Raw genomic sequence first — 25,729 nt, 5'->3', positions numbered from 1 at the left:
AAATAGGTTTAAATTACAACAAAATTATTTATGTCCTTTTCCTTCTTGCTTTCCTAATGTAATACCCTGGTTGTATATACTAAATCAGATGATAACTACTCAGACTACCTGCCCAGAGCGAATGTGGGGCTGTTTTGAGTTTCCACTTGATTTCATTGCAAATTCCTCAGGCTGTTTTTTTGGCAGCTCTGAGAAGTGCTTTGGTAGCTGAGCACGTGGTTAGTTGTGTTTTTTTTTTTTTTTTCCAAGCCTGTGTTTGTTTCTTAAGGTTTTTAATGGTGTACAGAGACAGAGCAAGCAAAGTAGATTTCTAAGTACATTGCAGCAAAGGCTCCAAACTGGAATCAGATGTCAGCTCTGGCTTCAAAATTGTACAGCTGATACAACGCCTATATTATGGACTCCCACCAATTATGAAATCTTGCGAATGGCAGATGTTTACCACGTGCTTGCATTTCTCTGGGAGATATCTCATCTTTGAGAAGCGGCAAACGCAGGGATTTTACTGCCTGTATTGGCACCTTTCAGACTCGTGGCACAAGTCCCTTGCTCTCCCATGCCTGGGAAGATGCTCTGACCCCTCTTACCTAAACTTCCTCATACCTTCAAGAGCTTTCTTGCTGCAGAAAGGAGAGGATTAAAGGTGAGCTGAAGGGAGTGTGGAGGTGGCTTTCGTGTAGCAGCACATGTGGCCACCCTGTCTTCACATCTCCACTTGCTTTGTGGGTGTCCTCACCTTTGGTTTGACTCTTGGGGTTGAAGAGCTACCTGCCACCTGCTTGTCCCTGTACCCATCCCCCTTTCCCGGGCAGAAGCAGCATCTCCCGGCACACAAAAGAGATGCTCAAGCTCCCTCTACAGTTGACAGAAGGAGAAAGGCATTTCTCAGTGGGGGCAAAAATGTGAATGCAACTCTCCATTGGCTTTGGGAAGGAGCCTGAGCTCTTCAGGTGCGCAGCCGCCTGCTGGACCAGAGCAGCATGAGTTTCGTGTCCCACATTGGGGAGATTTAACTTCTGTCTGTCCTCATCTTGGCACCATCACCATCCTTCTCAGTTCAGACCATCTTCTCCTCCTTTTCTTGGCAGATCACTACATGCAAGTCCTGGCTTGCAAACACGACTGCGTCCGAGAACTCGCCACGCGTTCAGGCCGTATCTCGCCCATCGAAAATTTCCTTCCCCTCCATTACGACTACTTGCAGTTTGCCTATTACAGAGGTAAATGCTGTTCTTCTGTTCCTCATAGCGCTTGTGGAGTTTTGTTACATTTTGTGCAAGTTTTAATTGCTTCTTGTGGAAATCGGGATATTTCCCCATGGTGTCTGTGCTACAGCGATGCAGAGGCATGGTCTGAAAGAGTCAGGAAGCAGAGGACAGTGGAAATTGTCTCTTCAAAAGTCCTTTTCCTTTCAGGTTGACTGAAATGCAATTAAGTGTTTTTGTAAAAGTGTTTTAAAACATCAGCCAGGTTTTAAAAGCCCAATCTTTAGCTTAAATATTATTATCATGCTTTTTAGGGTCCTTTCATTTGCCTTTTGATATTGACATTCGGGGGATTTATATATTTCACATTTTCTCCAATTGATACATTTTCTAAGTCAATATACAACAGATATACAAGTTAGCCCAGGCTTATCCAGAGATGCCAATTTTTGCTAATTATGGAATATTTTAAGATTCATAGTAAAGTTGCAGGAGTTTGCAACGTTGCAAAATATCAGGAGCTGGCAGTGCTATAAAATATTGCCAGTTGTATGGTCCTATATGGCACTTTATTATGTTCTGTTACACAAAATCTAGGCAGAATTTTGCTATCTCAGGCTTGTGCTAAGAGCTCTTTCCTGAAGAGGGCAGAATGTGGGAGGGTCAAAATTGTTTCTCAAACCTAAAGGTTCTTCATTCATCAATGTGATGAGAAGAAAGCTGGAGGAGTCAGCAGTGTTTCGGGTGTGGTGTGCAGGCTTTTTTATTCCTCTAAACTAGAGGTTTAATGTGGTGGGTAAAACCCCCCAGAGCCCTGACACATGCTGCACAGGACAGCAGCAGTCTGCTGCCGGGCAGCATCCACATCCTGCCTATCCAGTTGGATCCAATTTGGATACCATTCAACCTGCGCATGACCACAGAGAAGTCATGTCTCTGTGCCTCAGTTTCCCTGCTGGTGAAATGGAGTGGTTAAGACAAAGTTGCATCAAAAGAGCCTTGTAAAGTGCCAGGCTCACCCTTCGGCTGATGGAGAGCTCAGGCTGTGCCTGCCCTCCCTGCAGGCTCCCCTCCTTGGCTCTGACCCGCCATGCTCGGTGTGAGCCCCCGGCACTGCTGGCGGAGCTGTGTCCCCCATCTGCCCCCCCTGAGAACTGTTGTGTTGCCTCCCAGTTGGTGACTATGTAAAAGCCCTGGAGTGTGCCAAGTCCTACCTCCTCTTCCACCCGGATGATGAAGATGTCTTGGAGAACGCAGGTTATTACGAGGGCCTCTTGGAAGGTACGATGGATCCAGACACGGTCAAACCCAGAAAGGTGAGAGTGAGTGTCACCTAAGAGCCCTTGGTGGAAGGCTTTAACAAAAGCATCAGCTGGAAATAGAAGCAGCTTGGCAGCTTTCCCACAGTGGGACCACTTTGAAAACAGATGTGGAGATGCTGGACCAGCTGGTGAAGCTAATTGCCAGCGTGCAAGTCCAGAGTCACTGCTGTGGGGGAGAAGCTGGAGGGCGGGATGTTCTTTAAACGGGGACTTCAGCTTAGCAAAACCCAAGCAAGGGCAGGGAGGGCGATGACCGAGTGCCTCAACAATGTAAACCATCCCCTCATTCAGTGCTCCGGAGATGTGGAGGAGGAATGCAATGAAGCAGTGAGCAGAGGGCAACCTCGGTTAAGAGAGGGCTGAGAAATATTTTCCCAAGGGGAGGCTGGGCTGTCAGCTTTACTCTCAAGTCACTGAGCCTGGAGTTCAGCGCTCAGCCTGTTCTGCAGGGAGCAGCTTTGCTATCACAGGGTTAGGTTGGGGTCAAACAACCAAACAGTATGTGTTCAGTCACCCAGCGGGAGAGGCTTCCTCTCCGGTCCGGCAGCCTTTATCTACAGCCCTGGGGCTGCCTTTCTCATGATGCAGAAGCGGAGAAGTTATCCTCTCTGTTCCATCACAGCCCTGATGAGGCTCATTCCCCTTGTGCCATAAGCAGAGGGTAGGCAGGAATTGGATTTTCCATTCCCTTGATTTCCAGGAAAATCAAGACAACTACTCCTCTTCCCCTCTTCTTTTCAGGAAGCAAAAACGCTGCTGCGGCGCCATAAGCTGGAGTCTCACCTCTTGCAGGTGGCTGCGGCCGGCCTCGGATACACCTACACAGAACCGGTAATGCCTGGGTCTGCTATGGCAAGGACCTTTAGGAGTTCACAGCTATGGGACCAGCTTCCCCTGCCTCTCTCTCCTGTAAAGCAAGTCCCTTGTAGGTGACTCAGGAGCTGGGTCTTGGCCCAGTTTGTTCCCTATGGGTGACGGCAAAGCAAGGGAGGCAGCCATTCCCAGGGTGAAGGAGAAGCGGATGCAGCCTAGTCCATCTCTCCTGTCATGGTGCCTGGCTTTATCTCAGCCACTGTGGTGGTGGTGGGGTGGGACAGAGAAGGCTGGGTGAGCTGGGCTCCCTCTACTCATCATACGATGCCAGTTTGGGTTGGGGTTACATTTTCAATTTGGTGACCCAAGGCTGTGTGGGATGGATCCATACCAGAGAGGCTGGCTGATGTCCTCATGTGTGCGACAGAGCAGGTAGCTCTCTGGCTTCGGCTGGAACATTAAATGAGGAAGCATGACCTCTCTCTTTTCCTGCAGAACTACTGGAACAGGTACGGCGCCCGCCAGGATGAGCACAGGTGAGCCACCACCCACCCCAGCTGATCCCACAGCTTCACCAGTCCCCTCAGTGGGGTTAAGGGGATGTGCCCATCATGGGCTACCAGCCTGCCATTTGCGGGGTGCTGCCCATCCACCCCAGCACACCATCATGGTTGAATTAGGACCCTTTGCCCCTTACCATTACAAACATTCCCACAAGCACCTTACTTTAGCTGAGTGCTTCAAAACCAGCAATGATCTAGAAGGAACTTGGTCAATGAGGCAAGTGTTGATGTTCAGGTTTGTTGGTGTTTGTTCTCTGCTGGTGGAACCTGTTGTTCCCATTACCACAAAAACACAGTTTGCCAAAGGACAGGGTGAGGGCTTCTACTTATATGGTTGTGACATTTGTAGAAAGTACCCATTTGCCTGTTTTTTGGTTGTTTTTTTCATGTACTGGTTTCAGAAAGGTGCAAAACAGCACAGTTCCCAGAACCGGACATCTGTGGCCAAAGTCATGATATTCTTCTCTCTTGCTCCTCAGTGTCCCATCAAGTATTAGCAGTGAACCAGAGGATGGGCCCAGGCTGTCCCTGGCAAAGAAACCCATGCCAAAACCAGATCGAGAGCTGAAAGAGGGTAAGTCTGATGAAGATGTTTCAACAAAATCAGAAGGTTTTTTCCTATTACTAGAGACTGCAGACTGCAAAGGCTGTCCACTGAGCAGTGAGGGACAGTCCTATCTGAGGGACTTGAAGTTTTGTTTAAGAGTAAGAGAAGTCTTCAATGCTGCCACATTTCTGGGTCTGTGGACCCCAGCAGCACTGCTCTGCTCTTGGATTTGCTTTTCACAACTGCTGAGCTGCTCAGTACAGAGCCCTGAGATATGGGGCTGGGAGGCTGGGTCCTCCTCACCGTGGGGAAGGTGGCACCAGCAAACAGTAGTCTTTCCCCCAGGTGCTTTTAAGATTAAAATGTTCCCTGTTGTCCAGGCTGCAGAAGGATGGCTGCTGGAGGCATTAGGTTTTGGGAACTTTGGTCCTGATGCTTTGCTAAATGTGCTGGATGACACCATGTTAACGACCATTTCTGTTTGCAGACTGGCTTGTGATTTCATGTCTTGGCTTACGTCAAATCACTTGGTTTTAAGGCCTGTTGGCAGACATTTCAGCTCATTTCAGCACATTTTGGGCAACCACAGAAAATACCATAGCATCTTCTACTAAAGACAAGATTTCCCCCCATAACAATTTTGAAAAACTATATTGTAGCCAAGTACCAAAGCATGTTCCTCGCTGCAAAATGATGGGACCTCAAGAGAGGAGGTGTCTTGTGTCTCTACTGGGCAGCAGGCAGTTAAACCTCCCTGTAATGGAATGAATGGTTGCGCTTTTTGGGGAATTTCACAGCTTTCCATAGCCCAAGTTGGCTCCAGCTCCTCAGTGTCGTGTTGAGAGTATTGTTATCCCTACTCTAGCCATACATAAAATAGACAAATAATATAGGAAGATCCTGAAGAGCTTGCTTAAGCCAAGAGCTGTTTGATTTATATTTGTTGGCCTGTTTGCCTTCTATAACCAAATAATTTCAAAGTGCGTCTTTATCTTTTTTTTTTCCTTCCCTCTATGCTTTTATTCTGGTTTAGTTGCAGAATGTTTTCAACTTCACAAAGAAAACTGAAACGATTCAAAAAGAAAATGGAATTTTTGTCCATCCAGCTGCTTCCTTTCTCTGTTGTCTTTTTTTTTCTTTCTCTCTTTTCACTTGGAAAAAAAAAGAGAAAAGGCCAAAAGAGAAAAAGAAAAGTCCATTTTAATTTTGTACTCCTCTTCTGTGATTCTCTCCTTCCCCCCTTCCTCTTTTCCGTCAATTCCTTCACTCCCAAAAGTCCAAAGAATGCCTCAGTTTCTTTGGGGTGTTTTTCAGAGTGTACACACAAGAAACAGGTCTTTCTGCTGGTGCTTAGAGGCAGTGGGGGCGAGGAAGGCAGCCAGGAGTGTGCTGCTGGTGTGGGACAAGGGTTCAGTGTTCAGAGCACGGGGCAGCCCCCGCTAGTTCCCTGGGAGGAACAGAAGAAACCGGGGAAGTGGTGAGTGATGCCTTCCAGGTTCATCCCTCATGTGCCTACGGCTGGGGAAGAGCAACATCCGAGCTGGAAAACTCAGTCCTGAGTTGGAGTGTGCCAGGAGTTTGGATTTCAGGCTCCTGTTTCTGATCCAGCTGCGTTTATAATAAATGCTATTGTTGAGCAACAAGAACAGCAAAGTTAGCATGAGGAACATCCCACCTTTTCCGTTTCCAAGAAACCTAACCCTTCGGAAATAAAGTCGTGGGCTAGCAGCGGGGCTCTGCCCTCAGGGTTACGTGTCCTCTGTAGGCCAAGGAGACCTTCCAAAAACACACAATGTGCTTCAACGGACAGGAAAAGTAGTGATTATAAAAGCAGTGAAACAGAGAAGTTTCCTTGTGCCACATGGTGAGAGGAGCTCTGTGGCTCTCTTTCCTCTGTTTTATTGCGGCTCTGCGACAACAGATAATTTTTCCTACAATTTAGATGCATGTCACCTTTCTCCCGGAGAAACATCTGGTTTAAGTTTTATTGTTGCCATTTCTTTCATTCTCTCTCTTCGAGGAGATGAGAAGAAGAGGCTTGAGAAGATGGTGATTTAGTGGCCTCACCATGTTTTTCTGATCAGGCAAATTTGATGGGGATGGATTGAAACTTCTTGTAAAGAGCTAATATCTCTCTTCTCCTTGCCTGTGCGCTCAGCACGTGGCAAGGCTCAGCCACCCCATACCTGGCGGGAGCCCAGCAGTGTGCAAGCCCAGCCACGGTTGTATTCCCATCCCAGGGATGCTACGTGGGACCTCCAAAATGCAGCCAAACCATTAGCTTCCAGCAGGCGGAGGGAGGCAGGTCGGAGACAGGGAGCGAGGGATGGCAGGGACAACCATGGCAGCTCCTTTGCCTCTGCGGAGAATAATTGTCCTCAGGGTCCTCTGACTACCTCCCCACTACCAGCCCTTCTTCTTGGTGGAAAACAAGCGATGCTTGCTGCAAGCTCAGCACCTCATTAGATTTTCTATGTGTGTAAAAGACAAAAAACCCCGCTGATGACAATTGCAGAGAGTTTCTTTGCATGCCAAGCCGGCAAGAGCCACACAGCACAAATGGAAACTTATAGCCTCCATTGAAGATGGCTGCTGGGGAGGAGAGCCAAGTTAGCCGGTGTCCATGTCTCTCATTGTGTCCCATCGGGTTTTGGCATTTTCAGGCTGTGGTCCCTGCATTTGCAAGGCAGCTAATGAGAAGGTGGAAAATGCTGATGCTCTTGCAGCAAATTGATTTCGTCTCCGGGTGTTTCCATTGCTTCTGTTTCTTTTGCTGCTGATGTGAGGCCAAACTCTGCTCTTTCTCTGGCAGCGCACCCGGGTGACTTCAGCTGGCCTGCAGCCATGGTACAAGATGTCAATGAGGCCAGGACATGTTCAGCAGGGTCGTTTTGTGTCTCTCTTTCCATCAGGGGGTCCGCTTCTCTACAGCGACGTGAAGTTTGTCTACAACTCGCAGCAGCTGAACGGCACTCAGCGAGTACTACTGGATAACGTCATCTCAGAGGAGCAGTGCCGAGAACTTCACAGGGTGGCCAATGTGAGTAGGCAATGCCCCGGGGCGGGGGGTATGAGTGCCACCTGGGCTGAGTGCCTGGTGGCTTGTAAGAGCTGAATAAGTGATCAGCGCCTGGGGAGGCTCTGGGTTCATGCCTTGAGTGTTGCAGCTGATGCCAGCGTGCCCATGGAGAGCAGTCAGACGCTTATCCCCATAACTGCAGCATATGAACTGCTGCTCCGTCTTGGGCTGTTCTTAGAAACATGCTGCAAGACAAAGCCCGTGCAGAAATAGCTCTTTGCTGCATGTTATTCACAACCCCAAAGGATGCTCATCCACAAGCCTGGTTGAGCCTTCTCATTCATCGTCAACTAAGCCTGGGAAGAGACTGAGGGTGCCTGAACATCCCCAGCTGGGAGGTAGGTGGCTGTTTTCCAGCATCTCAGAACGGACTGTGTTCATGGAGAGCTGCAGTGCCTTCCCACCCAACTTACCTGTCCCAGTGAATGCAGCCCTCAGGGATTTGGGGACGAGGGTGCCAGGTGCTTCCACTGCAGCTCCCCCTCTCCTGGGCAACCAGTTCACCCCTCACCCATGTTTGTGTCTTTCAGGGTATCATGTTGGCTGGAGATGGTTACAGGGGCAAAACCTCCCCCCACACCCCAAACGAGAGATTTGAAGGAGCCACCGTCCTCAAAGCCCTCAAGGTGCATCTCCTTCCCTCCCTCCTCTCCCATGCCCTCCCTCCCAGCCAGCATGCAGCGCTGACCCTCTCTCGCCTCTTCTCCTTGCCTAGTATGGCTACGAGGGCCGTGTCCCGCTGAAGAGCGCCCGGCTTTTCTACGACATCAGCGAGAAGGCTCGCAGGATCGTTGAGTCCTACTTCATGCTGAACTCCACGCTCTACTTCTCCTACACCCACCTGGTGTGCCGCACTGCCCTCTCCGGTGAGGGCTCAGGGTGCTGGTGGTGGGGCAGGGCTGGGAGGACAGGAGGGGTTCAGCCCCACCTTGGAGGGTTTACGAGTGGGAGACCCAAGCCTGAGAGTGTTTCTGTTTTGCTTGATGCTTAAACTAGTGTCTGAAGGCTAGGGAAAGTCACTGTCCCCACAGCAGCAAAGGGTGGGCACTGCTGTCCTGAAGCAGCTCATTTCTGGGGTGTCTCTTGTTTCTCACGCCTCCAGCTCTTCCTCTTTTCTGCTCCCTCTTCTCTTGCCTCCTCTCACCGTTCCTTCTCATTTCCACCCCCCGCAGCTCTCCATCTTGCTTCCCTGCAGTAAGGAACAAGCAGAGCTGTGCAGATCTGAGTCCTCAGGTGTTGCCTTTTCTCCCCAGCCTTTCTTTTCCTCCTCTCACCTGTGAACACCACCTGGAGTGGGGTCGGGGCAGGCTCCCCACCATGATGGACCCCACAGAGCATGGCATTTCCATCCACCCCACCCCACCCCACCCACCATCTCATCCACCCCACCCCACCCCACCCACCATCTCATCCACCCCTTCTCCTTCCCCCTTCCTCCACATGGTCCTGCCTAGGCCAGCAGGAGAGGAGGAATGACCTGAGCCACCCCATCCACGCTGACAACTGCCTTTTGGACCCTGAGGCCAACGAGTGCTGGAAAGAACCTCCTGCCTACACATTTCGGGATTACAGGTAGGCAAAAAGGGGGGTTGTCCCCGTGGGTACCTGGGGACCCTCCCCAAGGGTCCTTCCTGCTTCACCGACCTGAAGCTGATACATCCCAGCCATGGCAGAAGTGAGATCCAGCAGGTAGTTTCTGGTGGCAGCAAACATTGTGGTTAAGCTTCAAGCAAGAGTTTAACTGTAATGGCTCTGTGATATTTTAGGGTCAGGAGATCCCAGCTGTGGCCCACAGGGCTGTGCCTCTGTCACAGGTGCAGAACAGGAGGGTGAGAGACAGTGGGACCCAGGGGACATTTTGCGAATTGTTCCCCAGCCAAGGAGACATCTGCTGGTTCTCAGCTGTAGCTCCAAAATGGGGGCAGTTTGGGTGGCCCTGACCCAGAACAGCAGGACCTCCCCTGCCTGGCAGCTCCCTCACCTGAATCTCAGTGGAGCAATGCAGGATCTGCCCTGGAGGAGGGAGTCAGCCCCAAGCCCTCCCTGCTGCTCCCCTCACAGGGGTCTCCCGCTTCTTCCCCCAGTGCCCTCCTGTACATGAATGCAGATTTTGAAGGAGGCGAGTTCATTTTCACCGAGATGGATGCCAAAACTGTGACGGTAAGTCAGGGCTGTGAACCAAATGGCATTCCTCAGCAGCCTGTGCCGGCCTCTGAGCTTCCCCAGGCAGCCTGTGGCTCCTACCTTGCAAAAAGCCCCTACAAAATCCTGCTGGCAGAGGTGCACAGACCTTCTGTGCCCTGCCCAGAGGCTGTGCTGAGCAGGAAATCTGCAGATCAGAGGGATGGCTGAGTCCTTCTTGCCTGGAGGACCGCTGAGCTCCCACCCCATCTCGTGGCTGAACATGAAGAAATGCTTCTGTACATATGCTGTGTCTGGCCCAGAGCAGGCCACGGTGGTGGCCATCAGTCCCTGAGAGGGATGGGACTCCGGCACAAGCCCTCACCTCTGCATGAGGCCGTTTAGGAGGCTCAGCACCCCCTCCATGGTTGGACAGAATATTTTGTCACCATTCTGGGACTCTGAAGCCCAGTAGATGCTGGAGGGTAGATTGCATCTACCTAAGAACAGTACCACAGGGTTGACTTGGTTCGCACTTCTGCCCCTGAGTTCTGCAGGATACCTTTTGTGGACTCAGCAGACAGAAGAAAGGCGTTTCACAGTCCATGCCAGGGTTAGCCTTATCCTCTCTGGAGCTATGCCATGGCCCTGTTTTGCTGTAGTTGGTCACCTGCAGGCTTTGCAAGGACTCCATGCCACCATCTCCTTTCTACATGATGGCTGTGCAGCAGGACCAAGCCTCACACCTCCCTTTTTACCCCACACATTTTTACAGCCTTGCCCAGAGCTCTGCACATCCTCCAGAGCTGCTCACTGGGTCCTGGGGTGATGCAGAGAGATGCCCATTAAGATCCCAGGCCCTGGACTACGACAAGCTGAGATGTGGCCAGTGCATGCAGCTGTGCTGCTCCTTGCCACCCAGGTGTTGACTGTTTTCCCACAGGCCTCCATCAAGCCCAAGTGCGGGAGAATGATCAGCTTCTCGTCGGGTGGTGAGAACCCCCATGGGGTGAAGGCGGTTACCAAAGGCCAGCGGTGCGCTGTGGCGCTCTGGTTCACCTTGGACCCGCTTTACAGAGAGCTGGTGAGTCCCTCCATCATGATGTGAGAAGAGCTGGAGGGTACCCAGCAACCTGAAAAAAACTGGACCATCTTCAGCCTCTGGTCCCAGCACAACTATTTTCATCACATCCTCCCGGTGGCAGCATTCCCATCCACTGCACCATGGGGACATGAACTGGTGGCCCTGGGACTCACCGTTTTTCTCTGATGGCCGTGCTTCTGGGCACCCATCACCCTGGTCCCATGGGGTGTGGGGCCTGGATGGGGTGCTGAGTAGGATGTGGGAGGGCTCTGCACAGGGCTGGGCTGGCCATTTCTGACACCTAGTGGCAATAACCTGGTGAACGGGGAAGTTCTCCACAGCCGTCCACAGCTCAGAGGCCAGTGATGCATGGCTGCTGCCGGGTCCTCAAAAGCAGTTTTGCAGCCTGAAATCCATGGTCCTGGGCACCCGGATACCTCGGGAGATCTGGGCTGTGGTGCCTTTCAACAGGCAACCTCCAAATTCTGTTTGAAAAGCCGGCTGTACCAGCCCCTGTCTCCCTTTGATAGCTATTCTGGTCTATAAGAGTAAAAAATAAAAGACCAAGCAGAACTAAACACATGGAAAGAGCAAAACCTTGTGCCTTTGCCTTGTGAAGCAGATGGGCTGCAAGGTTTTAGGAGAAGCTTATTTTCAGACATGCGTTTTGCTGTCGCTCTGCTTTTTGGCGTGAGCTGGAATTTCCTCCGTGGAAAGAGCTCAGCCCTGCCCAGGGGGCTGGACAGCCACGTCTAGCGGAGGGGACAGGAGAAGGGTACACTGTGGCAGTGGCTGCTGGTGAAGCGTGTTAAGGGAACAGCAATACATCAGAGCTCTGCCCCAACCACTGCAGCCCCTGGAGGGAGGAGGGAATTAGGTAATGAGGTGCAAAGTGATTTGATTAATTTTGCCCAGCAAATCCCCAGCTCAAACCCAGGCTTTCCCCTGTCCTCCCAGCTACACTGCTGGTCCCTGGAGGAGCTGCTTGCTGTGGGTGCTCCCAGCGGGGCCGTGCTGAATAAGCTGAGAGCAGATGCTGAAGCTCAGCTGTTAATGGTTTCTTCCCGTCCCTTCTTGCAGGAGCGAATCCAGGCAGATGAAGTGATCGCAATGTTGGACCAGGAGCATCTAGGACCCAGCGAAATGAACATCAACCCAAAGGATGAGCTATGAACTAGGCCAAAGACTTTTTCTATTAAATATTTATTTAATATTGTTAATCTTATTAGAACCTTTCTATTTTTGTACAGAGCTGCTGTATAAATTAACAGGTTAATATGGTTGTGGAGTGTCAGGAGGGCCTCTTCTGTGTTTAGCACAGCTCTTGCTGGGACCCCTCATCTCTGTGCCAGCATCTCTCTGCCTCTGGGATTCCCTGTCCTTCCCTAGCACTTCTCAGGACTTATTCAGGCCCACTGTACCCCCTTGGAGGACCCCTTTTTTTTCTTTCCTCAGCCACAAATAGCTGCTTCTCTTTAGCCTCTGCTAGAGAAATGTCTCAGGTGTGATAACAGACCGGTCTTCCTGCCTCTGCTAAGTGCTGGCTGAAGACCTGGACGGTGCTGCCCTGGGGGAAACTGGAGCACAAGTCAGTTATTTCCATCTCAGAGCACTTCACCATTTGAAAAAGCAAAATGCAGGCCCTAGCAAAATGTACGTCTCTCTGTAGCCATGCAAAGCTGGCATTTGGGCATTAATTCTGAGCAGAGCTTCCCCAGCTGCTGGGCAGGGGCATGAACTGTGCACAGGTGAAAAGGGGCTTGATTTGCAGCTGACTCTGGTGAAATAGGGCCTGTCACTCATTTTCAGTCCCTGCTCTTGCTAACGGCCTGGGATGCATGGAATAAACTGCTTCACACTGCATCCTTTGAGCTTCCAGCCTAGTGCTGGAAAACCCAAGGCTGGAAATCATCCTTTCCAGGTCCGTGTTGGAAGGCAGCTGAAAGGCTCAGGGATGTTACAGTGTTGGATGATCATAGTGCAGCTTTGTACTGCGGATGCCCTGGCTGTATCCTCACATCCTGACGCTGCAGGAGCAGCAGATGCTCATGGTGTGGTGGCATCTATTTGCTCAGAGTATTTCTCACCCAGTCTGAGGGTGTTGCAGTGAAAGAAAATGCTGCTAATCACAAGAGATTTACTATGCCAGGAACTGCTGCTAAGCTAGTAAATCATCCCTCTCCCACCATTAAATCAACTCCCGTTTGTGGGATCAGAGCAGCCCCTACCTCAGTCAGAACGAACACTGAAGTCACAGAACTGCCCACATCCCAGACATAGGGACAGCTTTTATTTTGACCCAACAGCTGCTTCTGCTGCTAGAAAGCAGTTCCTAAAAGGCAGGTTGCAGCCATCTTTACTGTTGAATTTACTGGAAGGCTGCTGTCTCTCCAGAAAGCACTGCGGGGATCTTGGCTGGCATTTGCATCCCTGAGCAGCTTTGCTCAGCTCCCTGCTGCACTGACACTTCCTCAGTCCCTTTCTGCTCCCCTCTGCCAGCTTTGGCATTTCCAGGCCTTAAAATCTGCAATAGGGAATTGTCTTTTCTCTCTGTTCACGCAGCTTTTGCCTTCCCAAATCTTCCAGGCTCAGCAGCACCCTCTTCTCATCCAGTCACTGGCTGCAAAGGCCCATAGACAGGGATGGTCCTTCTGTAGAGACCTCCTCAAAAGCTGGTCCTGGGCCAGATAAAGGGGAACTCAGTTAATATGGAAAAACAAATGCCCAGACTGTGAAGGGGGCACCATTACTACCTGGAAAATGATGGAAAGTTCATTTGCTGCACCTCCTTTAATGTGGAATCTGCAGGGGATAAAGCTCTGAGTGTTTCTGAGCTACCAATGTAGCGTGTTTCTTGGAGGTTATCTCATCTTCCTCATAGACTGATGAAAAGATTCATTGTGTTGGCTCCCCAAAGAACTGCCCCCAGGTTTCTGCTTTCAGAGACTCATTCCTGCTTAAATGCCTCCCCAGTAAGTGCTTAACTGCCCCTTTTTAAAATAGCCAGAGGAAAAGCTGGAGGGAAGGAGAGGAGGGCAGCTGGAGAGCCAAAACGCCGATTTTGTTGTTCCCCATCTGCACCACGCTATTGCCTCTAAGGCTTGACTCCTACATGCTGCACCTTCAGCCTGAGTTTGTGCGGCCACCCCCCTGACAACTGCATCTGTCCCAGCGCATCCTGCAGAGCTGCCCTCTCCAAGCAGCTCGGTGCAGCCCCTGCCCTCCCAGGGGCTGTGGGGATCCCACCAGCTGGTTCTTCTGCCGAGAGGTTGGGAGGGGGGCCATCGCAGGTGGTTGTTGGTTTGCTGCTGTGGTGGTTAGCCAGAGCTGTGTCTAAATCCGGGGGAAATAAACTAAACACAACGTCTGGGCCTGTCTTTGTCTTTCTTTAGCCAATATTAGAAGGGGAGACTGGAGGGGTATGTGGTTTGTCTCATGATGGTGCTTCTCCCTGGGATTTCCTGCTCCAGTCCCTAGGGCGTATGGACACATCCCTCATGCTGGTGGAGCATCAGAGACATTGATGTGGACACGATTAAGCGAAGTTGTGTGTGTGCATTTGCCTGCCTGTCCATCACCTTTGCTCTGCATCCAGCCACGTAGTAACTTACGCACCACTGGCACGCTTCAGGCAATTTGGAGAGCAGGAGGAGGGAGTCGCAGCCCCTGTGCGCTGCTGGGGTGTGCAGCAGGCTGGGGAGCCAAGCGGGGCGGTGGCTGGCTCCTGGTGAATGGCTTTGGTGGAGAATGGTGGAGCAGCTTCAGAAGGATGCGACATTTTGGGGACGCAATTGTAAACACAAACTCCAAACCCCCAAGAAGGGGAAAGACTCCGGGCTGCCTGGGCCGTGCCGCTCACCGTGCTGCTGTGCCGCCGAGACCTGCCTGTGGCCCGTGCCAGGCTGAAGCCAGGAAACAGGAATGCAGTGAGTCAAAGGCACTTTCCCTGTTTGTTTTTCCATCACTCTGCTCTGGCGAAGTCTAGCTCAGAGGTGGATCTGTATTTCTGCTGCAACAGCAGAGGTGGTTGCCAAGTTTATTGGCACACTGTAGCCTCACAGGAGCGAGCTACAGAGCTCTTTGGGACATGCATCAAAATACAGTATAGGCTTTTGGGTCTTTTTTGTAGCCAGGTGGGGTGGGTTGCTACCAGGGTGGCTTGGCCTCTGAGAAATCAATTTTAACTCTTAGATTTGATGTAGGGACTTGGTATCTGCCAGAGCTGTCAGGGTCACATCCAGACTGTCCACAGGGCACCTGCATCCCTGGAAAAACAAAGCTAACAACAAAAAACAAATGTATACACTCCTCCTTGGTCAAACATGCCTCAGGGACAACCTGGTGCACTAACATTTTTTGCTTCCTGCTGCATTGGCTCACATTTGTTATTCACCTCTGCCCTTTCCTGCTTCCCAAAGCCCCTACAAGAAGCAGATCCCCAAGGAGGCAGTGTCCGAAGTCATGCCACTGGGAATAAAGCTGATGTGCATTTTAGAGCAAGCTTCGTGGCTCCCAGGCCAGCTCTGAGCTCCTCTAGCCAAGGCTTGGCCACCGAAGAGAACTACAACCTACTTACACTTGGCCATTTGTTATACGTGCCCTGGTTGTACCACCGGCAATGGGAGCGGTTTCGAGATGGAGATGCCTGAACCGTGTCTTAGTTCCTTGTTAACTCTGCCGTGCCCCTCCTAATACTACTAACATATGCAGGGTGGGATTAGCAGGGTTGATTTATGACATTAAAAAAAAAAAAAGAAAAAGAAAACAACTCACAAAGGAAACGTAACAGAATTTAAAAGTATTTAAAACAACAACTGAAGTGGCTGCATGTGCGCGTGTGCGCGCGCGCGCTTGGGTGCGGCTGTTGCTCCGAAGTGAAGCCCTGCGCGGTGTTACTCAATGCTGGGGGATCTTTGCTAGCAAGGAGCTTTGTTTTTGTTTTGGCGTTCCAGTGGGCCCAAGCCAAGTTTGGAGGCTGCTGATAGGGGTTGCTGGGAAAAGGCCGGGGGGGGGGGGGGGGGGGCTGCAAAAGCCCGGTCTGTGACACAGGTATGCCTCCAGCAACGGGGCATCAGTAGTGTCTCAGGAAAAAGTACAGACTAAATGGATGGCTTCGTTAAGGAGAAGCTGAATCATTGCACTTCGCAGTCAGGGATGTGGCAGCTGAGCGTGCAGGGCCAGCGGCAGCGAGGGCACGGAGGCGTGGGGAGCAGTGGCCCAACAAGGCACTTGGTGCCTTGTGTAGAGGGTAGGAGCATGGAAAACACCTCGTACAGGCAAAGAACCACCAGCGGGGGCCAGCAGAAAGTCTGAGGCTGAGCCCCTTTGGACTCTAAATGCCTTACTGCAAGTTTCCCTCCAGCCAAAAGGTTGTCCCTGAAACCTCACCTGAAAATCAGTCTTGTGGGTATTTACAAATCTCTGACTCCCTAAAGCTCTTTGTGTCCAGTGGCTACAGAGTCTAATACAACCTGTGCATGTCCATAGGCATTAGCCAGCAAGACTTTTTCAGGTATTAATTTTAAGCAACTGAACCTCACCAATATTGCTGTGGAGGCTTAGGGTCATGTGGACAAATCAGTCTCCAGCAGCTCCACTGGATGATGACTAATCCCCTTGATTCCAAGCTGAGGCATGATAAGCTTATAAAATATGGTGTATTTGCACCTTTGTTTTCCACGAGCTAGACCAACAGCCCAAAATACAGCAGCCTTGATGACCCTTGGAGACCCAGTGACAAACCCTGCAAGTAGCCAGCCTGGCTGAAGACCCTCTTCTGCTGCCACTCCATCCCACCCTGCAGCCACATCCCTCTTGCCATCTCCCCACCCTGCTGCTTGGTCTCTTGCCTAGTGATGGATAATTTGGGTGGCACCATCCCTGCCAGCTGCTGCACCTAAGCTTGGCCAGTTCCTGTGCAAGGGTCTCCCCACCTCGGAAGCACTGTAGTCGTGGGTGGGAGCAGAGCCTGGACCTTGCATTTGTCACCTTTGCATTACAGCTGCTGGCCTCCTGTGATCTGCAGTGACTTGGCCAGGGGAAACATGTGAGCGGAGGAAAGACATGGAGTTTGCACTGGGCACTGCTTATCCCTCCTGGTTAAACCTGGGCAGAGCCAACCTGAGCGCACTCAGGCAGCTGAACATCTTCCCATGAAAAACTGTCATTAAAATAAAAAGCTGTTTCCTCCTGTCCACACCCTTGCCCAGCCTGGGGGGAAAAGAAAAAACAAACAACACAAACCAAAACAAGACAGCTGGCTCTAATAGCGCTGGCAGTGAGATAAAAATGGGCTAGTCCTGCTTTGGGGAAGAACTATATTAAAAAAGGAAAGAAGCATGCATGTCTTTTGTTTCCGCAACTGCTCCTACGCCCACGCCCCACCAGAAGCGCCACCTTTTCCTGCGGGAAATGTTGCTGCTTGTCTGTGCATCGGGGTATGACCCTGACTGGGTCCCACGATGTTGGGCTCTTCCCCATGGTGTGGATGGGCACATGTGTATGTGGGTTTTTCCTCCCGCCACCCTATCTCCACAGCAGGCACCCAGGCACAGAGTATAAGGTGCCTTGGTGCCAGCGACAGCACCAGAAGCAATGGAGGGCAACCGTGCACGAGGCCAGAGCTTGCACCGTTGTTTACCCCAAGCACAGCCCTGCCTTCACTTTGGGCCTCGGGGACCCATATGGACAGGTGCAATAGATAGAGTCGTAGGATGGTTGGGGTTGGAAGGGACCTTGAAGATCATCTAGTTCCAACCCCCTGCCCTGGGCAGGGACACCTCCCACTAGACCAGGCTGCTCAAAGCCCCATCCAGCCTGGCCTTGAACACTTCCAGGAATGGGGCAGTCACAGCTTCCCTGGGCCACCTGTTCCAGTGTCTCACCACCCACATAGCAAAGAATTTCTTCCTAATACCCAATCTAAATCTACCCTCTTTCAGTTTGAAACTGTTACTCTGTGTCCTATCATTACACTCCCTGATCAAGAGTCCTTCGCCATCCTTCCTGTAGGCCCCCTTTAGGTACTGGAAGGGGCTATAAGGTCTCCCTGGAGCCTTCTCTTCTCCAGACTGAACAACCCCAACTCTCAGCCTGTCCTCATAGCAGAGGTGCTCCAGCCCTCTGATCATCTTTGTGGCCGTCCGCTGGACCCATCCCAACAGGTCCATGTCCTTCTTGTGCTGAGGACTCCAGAGATGGACGCAGTGCTTCAGGTGGGGTCTCACCAGCGCTGAGTAGAGGGGCAGAATCACCTCCCTCGACCTGCTGGCCATGCTTCTTTTGATGCAGCCCAGGATGCGGTTGGCATTCTGGGCTGCAAGTGCACATTACCTGCTCATGTTGAGCTTCTCATCCACCAGTTACCCCAAGTCCTTCTCCTCAGGGCTGCTCTCAAGCCATTCTCCGCCCAGTCTGTATTTGTGCCTGGGATTGCCATGACTGAGGTGCAGGAGCTTGCACTTGACCTTGACAGATGCCACTGAGAACAACAGCCCCCCCCCATGCCCTCCCGGAGCACGGCGTAGTGTGCGTGGGTCACTCATCTGTCCTCAGAGCACACGCTGTGCGAGCAAACTGCTGTCTCCACAAGTCTAGTGGATGCCATGGCCAGCCCAGCATTACTTTTATCTTGTTTTAAACACATGGTGAACACTGGCACTGAGTTTGTTTCCTTCTCATTTAACAAAACTTTGTTATGTAAAAAAAAAAAAAAAACATAAAAAAAAAAAATCATAAATGTCAACATGTCGCAACCCCCTGGCCACCATCCAACCCTGCCAAAAATAATCCCAGCACACTGCAGGAACTTGAGAGTGCAAAACACTGGGCAGCTGGGAGAGCTGCCTGGCCACCTTCACCTTGTTCCTGGGGCACGGCAGAGCCGTGGGGGGAGAAGGGGAATGGGATTCAGCTTCGGTCCAGCTGGGCAGCAGCGGGCAGCGTGCGAGGCCGCGGCAGGAAAGCACAGGTGCAGGCAACCGCAGTGCGTGCCGTGGCAGGAGCAGGCAACGGGAGGGCCCCCATGGGCAAACGGAGCCGGGCTGGCGAGTGGACACGGTTGGCAAAGGAACAAGTCAGCTAATGATCATTTCCAGGGGTGGTTTGGATAACGAGAATGGCTGTTCTAGTAGGTATTTCCTGAGGTTGAGCAGGGCAGGGCAGGGGGAATTAATATGAGCTCAGTTTAGCTTCTACCCCTCCTTTATTTGTAATGAGATTAACAGCAGAGATGGTGGCGGCACCATCAGTCTGCTGCCGCGATGGGGTGAGCTGATAAGCAGCTCCCGCGCTGCCTTGCATGCGAGCCCAACGGCTCCGGCACAAGGGGAAAAACACCGGAAAAAACACCCCTTTTATCACACATGGCTTTTTTGCAATGGCCTTAGGGTGGCTTTGCTCCTAAGGTCAGGGAAAACGCCTTACATTGGACTGGTCCCGCTGTTCCCAGCAGTGCCAGGACCATGGCTGACCTCCCAGTGCAGCCCAGCATCACCATCCCCTCCTTGCAGTGCTGCTGCACCCAACGTTGTCTGAAAGCGCCAGGCTAAAGGCTGGTCCCTGCTTTGTCGGTGAGAAATGAGGCCACCACTTGCCACCAATGTGCTATGGGCAGCTCCAATGCAAGAAATGAAAGTGGTCGATTTGACTGCAATGAGGCAGAAGCTGGAAAGAAGTGTGAGCGCCCTGCAAGGCACCTCCCAGCTGCTCACGGGACTTTAACTGGACTGTAGCAAAGGTGGAGAAGAAACTCTCATATGATCCCCCTCATAGAGAGGAGAATGTGGACCCCCTGGCAAATTTTGCAAAGATCTTTGTCTCACCTGTGACCAGGTCTGCTCATGGCAAACCCAGAGCCACCTCTGAGCATACAGAGCTCTAGTAGGGGAGTTTTGGCTGGAAAATCACTGAAACAAAAGCCCTGTATTTTAAAAGCTTCATATTATTCGCAGTAGCCAGACACATACGGGCCAAGTGTGCCCATCCAGGGCTGTGGGGTACGTTGGCACAAGGCTCATCCCTGAGGGCTCTCTGCAGCAGTTGCGTACAGCTGAGGTGATGCCTAAGCCCGATGTCCCCTTCACCACGTTGTTAGTCACTGGCCGCACCTCCCCATGCCAGGATGCCCGTGAAAACCATCTGTGGTGATGTGCATTTCTGCATGAAACCCTTCTCGTGGAGCCCCATTAGCTTGTGTCCATGGACCAGGGGTGTCCAAGTGCCTTGGGGGGCAGCTGCCCAGTACCAGGGGGGATTGCAGGGGGCTGCTCCCACCACCACACAGGAAAAAAAACAACCCACCAGCATCTTAAAACCAGTTTGCTACCCCCGGGCACCTGAGGATTGTTTGTTCATCTCCTTTCGTTTCAACACCTCGTGTGAGAGACTGGGAGCTGGCATTCACTGCTCCTGTGGTGCCAGCTCCGAGATTGTTTTATTTGATTTGCCGGCCAAATTGGGTGGATGGGTGGAGACTGAATTTTCCCCTTTATTTTTGTTTTCAAAAAACCCTTCTGGCCCTGGGTGAGGCAGAGGAGCTGAGTAGTTTCACGTCTATCTTTTCTGTGACAGTTACCTGCCTGGAGCGGCGGGGCCACAGCCCGGCTCCTCCAAGCAGAGGAGCTGGGTGCAGGGGGACAAGCTCACTGACCAGGTGGGGAAAGCCCTCAGCCACCTCACACAGCAGTTTTTTATTCCCCCATCCGCCCCCTCCCCAAGCACACTGAAAAAGGCTCTAGTGTGAGCCCATCCTTCCTTGCTCCGCCCAATTGGTCAAAGGAAAATGAAGCCTTTAATATGGGCAGCCCGTGGCACTGGGAGAGGATGGGGCAGGCTGTGAGCTCCTCATCAGCAGTGGGGTGATCGGTGAAAACTCTGGCCTCGTAGCTTGGTCTCATTTCGCACAGCTGCAGGGAAGGGGTTTGTCACTGAAGGTCCCCAGGGAAAGCCCTGAGCCATGTGCGGTTGACACCCTGAGGTGCTCTAAGCAAACACTTTCAGAATAACCATCCCCACATCGAAACGTGGCCCCAACAGTGACCCTTAGGGATAGGACGAATTATATACGGACTTTCTCCTGCGCCTGGCTGTGTCCTGTGGTTCCCCAGGTGACTCACCCGTCCCTTGCGGCACCTCCGCACGCAAAGAAGCCCAGAAGGGTTTTTCCCATCTCTCTCATGGCTAGGAAGAGAAAGATGTTCACATGTGTCTCCCAAAAGCTCAGCCACGAGCAACCGATGTGCCGTGCTCTCCCGCGCCCAGCAAATTGCCAGGTCCACCCTGCCAGCCACAAGCCCACGATGCTGCCACCGGGCTTTCCTGGCAGCTTGGGCTTGCCCACCCCTCTGGAGCCACCCAAGAGGCTGTGGGGAAAGTAAAGGTACCCGCACCAAACCCAGGCACTGCAGGGAGTGAGAAAGCCTGGCTGATGAGCGCACACCCTGGCACCACGCATGTTCCTTCCCGTTTCCTTCAACATCTGCCCCAGGAGCTGCGGCACTGACCCGGCAGCCATGACCCATGCCCTGCCAGTGCCCCGAAAGCAGCCTGAGTGCGGGGACTGCATGGCCAAGAGCAGCCAGCACGCCTGCCGAGCCTCGGCTGCTGGGACCGATTGCGCTGGTTGGAGCTGCCAGCATCGCCGCTTGGGGGGGAATCAGGCCAAATCTACAAATTGCGTTTGCTCTGGGAGCGTAACAAATCTTTAGCAGTTCCCCTTGAGGTGGAAGGTGCTCCATCCTTTCTCCCTTTTCAGACTAATTATACTGAAACAAAGGGTGAGATACGCCATACCAGGAACGTTACCAAGACTGCGAGTCCTCCGCCCAGCAGGATTAGGTCGGAGCTCTGGATGGCATGAATACAGATGCCGGCAGCCGGCCTCCCGCTCCTCTTGCTCAACCGCTGGCGCCACTAAACAAAAGATAACAAACATCTCTCCTCCTCTCGTGATGGGCCTAGCAGCAAAAGAAAATTTCCAGGTCAGAAGCTCCTGCTGGTTAGCCCATGCTCCGGGCTATGCAGAAGAGCTACCGTCCCTCAGCACCTCCTTGCCCCAGCTGTGAAGACCGAGTAGTACCAGCATGTATGGGAGACCCAAGTGCTGCATGGCACACTCCGGGCACTGCCTTGGGCTCTGCTGCTGCCTTCAAAGTCTAAACTGCATCTCGTCGCCAGCACTTCCACTCTTCCCAAGGGCTAACACAGCTGCTGCTGATTTCTCCTGAATACCTTCTAGTTTTCAGGAAAACCCAACAGGGCTCTTTGATTTCCCCTTCCTCAGCAGCTCTGCAAGTCATTAGTCACCATGCTGCTGGGCCATGGTAGTCTGAAGGTAGCTCTGCCTTGCAGACACACTCGATATAAACAGGGCTAAATGCACCGGAGGGGTCCTCCTGTTCTGCCCTGGGAGGGGGAAAAGGACAGGGTGCTGCCTGGGAACACAGGCCAGCTCTGGGAACATCACCCAGACCTTCTCTGACCTAGTTGAAGATGTCCCTGCTTACTACAGGGGGGTTGGACTAGATGACCTTCAAAGGTCCCTTCCAACCCAACACATTCTATGATTCTATGGTTCTATAATTCTCCCTGTCACGCCTGGCCAACCCGGCCAGCATTGCTCTTCTCTCACTTGCAAGGCAGATGCTGCCAACCAGCTAAAGCAGCATGAATGGGAGGAAAACCAGGCTTAGGAAATTTGGCTGTATTAGTATAGCTGTCTGTCTTGGGCACCCTTTTCTGCAGCCTCACTGGGTTCACTTGGCTGTCTCAACCAGTTGAGTGCCTTCTCAAAGGTATTCCAGATGCCCTGGCCCAACCAGGCATGCAAGGGTTAACCAGCATGCTCCTTGGGCCCAGCATCACTTTACTTCAGATGGAGCAGAAGGAAGGCTCTACTCTGTTCCTCCTGAAGATGTGAAAAAGAGTCAAGTGCTGCAGTCTGCGCTCCATGTCTTCCCAGCCAACTCTCTGCCTGGACTTCATCTTCTGTGAAATGCCGCAGTAACTCTGTGCTGCATGCCGGCCATGGGGACAGCCCTACAAAAACAACAGAAAAAAATTAAAAATCAGATTTCAGTCTTCTCTCTCTGCTCCTGAGACCCTTCCAGACAGCCACACCAGTCGCAGCCTGCATGGGACGCAGAGGGCCTTCACCTTCACCTCCTCACCTGCCTGTCTTCAGCTGGCTGCTGGCATCCCTGGCAGGGCTTTCAGTCATGTCCAATTTCCTCACCTCTGAGGCAAGGCTGAAATAATCTGAGACAGCTGCTGCCCATGGACTGACAATAATGTACTTGCCTTAATGGCGCTTGCTAATATTTTCCCCTTGGGTGAAATTATAAGGTTCGGGGCCAGGTGGAACACGTTCAGCCATCTCTTCTCTGGGGCAAGCCGAGCGGCTGCTGTTAGGGTTGTGCAAATGGAGTTTGTGTGTGGGTTTGGTGCATGTGTTTTTACTGGGAGCCCTTAACCTCAATGCACAGCACAATCCCACCCGCTGATAGCTCCTAAACACTAGCTTCCTTCTGTTCAAGTCTCTAATTAAGCAGCGATAAAGGCTAGAATGTAAACTATAGTAGAACTAACTGTCTTGCTACCCATAGCTCTTAAAGCTGGAAGAAAACTTTTCTCTAGGGAAAGCAAACAGTGAGGTCTGTGTCCTCCATCTGTCACCCTCAGCGGCAGGCAGGCACCACCACAGGCTGCTCCTCTAGAAAAGGGAAGCCCTGCTCAGGACTTTCCAAGGATGTAGTGGGTTTGAGGCTCAGGCCAGAGCCCAAATGCCAGAAGGGAGGGGACCAGCTCAGACGTGCCGATGCTCAGGGCTGGGTATTTGCTCAGCGCACGGGAGCTCTGCATCAGCCTTCAGAGGGCCAAATACCGCCCTGGGGGAAGGGTGCTGGACCCTGCTCTGGGGCCAGGCTTCGTACCCATGGGCTTTGCAGCACCTTCTAGGCATCTTGTGCTGGAGGTGACCCGTTACCTCTTGTTTCTCTGACAAACACCTCCGTGAAAATACGCACGTTCACCTTCAGGTTGGCAGCTCTCTCCAGGTTCAGCAAGGGCTGCTTGACCCTGTCCTCGCAATAAGGAATCAATGCATTTATCTCGCGTTTCGCCATGGCGAAAGGGGAATTTGATGCAATTGTGTAGCCACCCACGCCTTTAATTAATCAAAGAGTTTTTCACGCAGCACTGTGCAATATTTTTGTTTCCTAACATCCCTGCTACAGAGCACTAGGATCTGTTGTAACATTTCTTACCCAATTCCAGCACTGAGGACTATGCAGCCAAGAAGAAGATGGATCACATGTGTAGAAATCTTCAGCGTTGTCTCCAGAGGCAATTTACAAGGAATCAGAAGTTGAATTAATCAGAGGCTCACAGAAGGATTTGGGAAAACAAAACAAAACAAAAAAAACCCCCACAAAAACAGCTAACAAAACCAACGTCAGGAAGAAAATAGGAAAAAGTCAGCAGATTCCCTGGGGTGCCATTTAGGAAGCTCAGGAAACACTGGAGGAAATCAGAGGCTCTCCTAGAAAACTGGAGAACACCTTGCCAGAGTTCAGTCCTCTAGGACAGAGCCAAAAAATCCCTTCCAAGGGACCAAGGGACCAAGGCACCACTGCACCATCTCCCCTTTCAGACTTGCTCCTGCCCAGCTTCATATTGCAGCTGCTGATGGGGGAAAGGAAGTGCAGGTAAAGACTGGAGATGGCCAAGTAGGAGAGAGCCTGGAAACACTTGGACTGAATGATGAATAACTGGAAAGAAACGCCTGGCAAACACTTGTCCACACCTGGGAGCCGAGCACCCAGCTCACAACTTTGTGTGCCAATGAGTGGTTTGGGCACTCTTTCCTCTGGGCTCCCAGCAGGCCACCGCCACCCCAGCCGGGAAAACTGGGCTGGGACATGGAGGCCAGGGCAGGAGTGAGCACTGGGGACACCTCAGTGCTGAGCAGAGGAGCCTGCGTGGGCAGGGCATGGCCCTGGAGCCCAGATCCTGCACAAACGCTGCCTATGACTGCCAGTACAGCTCATCCTTCCCCACCTGCCTGCCAAGGTGGATGCCATCTTCTCCAGCTCCCCAGCTTCTCCTTGGGAGCTGCAAACATGGGGTGCCTGCCCAGTGCTTGGGAGCTGCTCTCACGTTTGGCATCGCCTGGGGCAGACCCACACGTGGGCCAAACGAGCAGGGCGAGATTTTACAGTACACACCAGCAAACTGAGCTGGAGCCAGCTCATGGCCTCCGATCCAACAGCCCGCGGGGAGCCCCCAGGGAGAGCCCCCCTCGGTGCACAGCACCCTGCAGAGCCGTGCAGGTGAACAGTGGGGTGCTGGGTGCCGCAGGCAGGTTGTCCCTGGCGGGGTGCCGGGCTCCCCACCCAGACTGGCTGAGCTGGCTCCCGCGGCGGCGTGGGAGCCCGGAGCCAGCCACCGGTGCTCCAGCCAGGTGCTGCTGTGGGAGTTCCTGGCTGCGGCGTGTGCTCCCTGCAAAATACCTGGTGGTATTTTCTCAGCTGGAAGAAGAGATGCGTATCGCTCTGGTGAGGAGAACTTTTGCAGCCAAGCTCTGTGTGTGTGCGTGGAGGGAAGGTGGAGCACCTCTCATGCCCTTGGGCAGGGCACGCATGGTGCTGGGGGCCCAGGGTGCTGCTGCACGCTGGCCGTGGCTGCAGGGTGTTGCAGCACAGGGTAACCATGCAGGATTGCCTGCCTCCAACCAGCCTCTTGGGGGGGTAGGCTCTGGAGGCATCTCTGGGCAGAGGGTTCACCAATGGAGGGCACAGCTTCAGGCTTTCTGCACCCACGAGCTGCCTGGGGTGAGAGCAGTTGACTCTCCCGGTTTGGCAGGTAGTGGTTTTTGGTCTTCGCCTTCTAAATTTCTTATTTGTGCTGGTGTTGGTTGGCATGGGCACGACACCGGGGATGCCCTGGGTGCACAGCAAAGGGCAGGGGAGCAGCAACTTTCCCAAGAGTAAAAGTTGAT

At 52.4% G+C, this 25,729-nt stretch overlaps 1 protein-coding gene across 3 annotated transcripts in view; it reads left to right on the top strand.

The window, feature by feature from the left end:
• The window catches only part of P3H2 (prolyl 3-hydroxylase 2), a 74,366-nt gene extending 60,268 nt beyond the window's left edge, over positions 1 to 14,098 (top strand). The window contains exons 4-15 of one of the 3 annotated variants that reach the window (XM_063338805.1): positions 1,089 to 1,220; positions 2,379 to 2,521; positions 3,269 to 3,358; positions 3,836 to 3,876; positions 4,383 to 4,477; positions 7,363 to 7,490; positions 8,060 to 8,155; positions 8,245 to 8,395; positions 8,984 to 9,101; positions 9,614 to 9,689; positions 10,594 to 10,734; positions 11,815 to 14,098. In XM_063338805.1, the coding sequence (XP_063194875.1) occupies positions 1,089 to 1,220; positions 2,379 to 2,521; positions 3,269 to 3,358; positions 3,836 to 3,876; positions 4,383 to 4,477; positions 7,363 to 7,490; positions 8,060 to 8,155; positions 8,245 to 8,395; positions 8,984 to 9,101; positions 9,614 to 9,689; positions 10,594 to 10,734; positions 11,815 to 11,907 (1,304 nt within the window). In that variant the 3' untranslated portion in view covers positions 11,908 to 14,098. Of the gene's footprint in view, positions 1 to 1,088; positions 1,221 to 2,378; positions 2,522 to 3,268; positions 3,359 to 3,835; positions 3,877 to 4,382; positions 4,478 to 7,362; positions 7,491 to 8,059; positions 8,156 to 8,244; positions 8,396 to 8,701; positions 8,911 to 8,983; positions 9,102 to 9,613; positions 9,690 to 10,593; positions 10,735 to 11,814 lie in introns of those variants that run through there. The other 2 variants (XM_063338806.1, XM_063338807.1) reach the window with 2 other exon arrangements.
• The last annotated feature ends 11,631 nt before the right edge of the window (positions 14,099 to 25,729 follow it).

This window comes from Chroicocephalus ridibundus, chromosome 6 (genome assembly GCF_963924245.1).
Source record: "Chroicocephalus ridibundus chromosome 6, bChrRid1.1, whole genome shotgun sequence".
In the NCBI taxonomy this organism is placed as follows: domain Eukaryota; kingdom Metazoa; phylum Chordata; class Aves; order Charadriiformes; family Laridae; genus Chroicocephalus; species Chroicocephalus ridibundus.
Note: the sequence above shows the minus strand (reverse complement) of the source record. Positions and strands in the feature narration are given on the sequence as shown.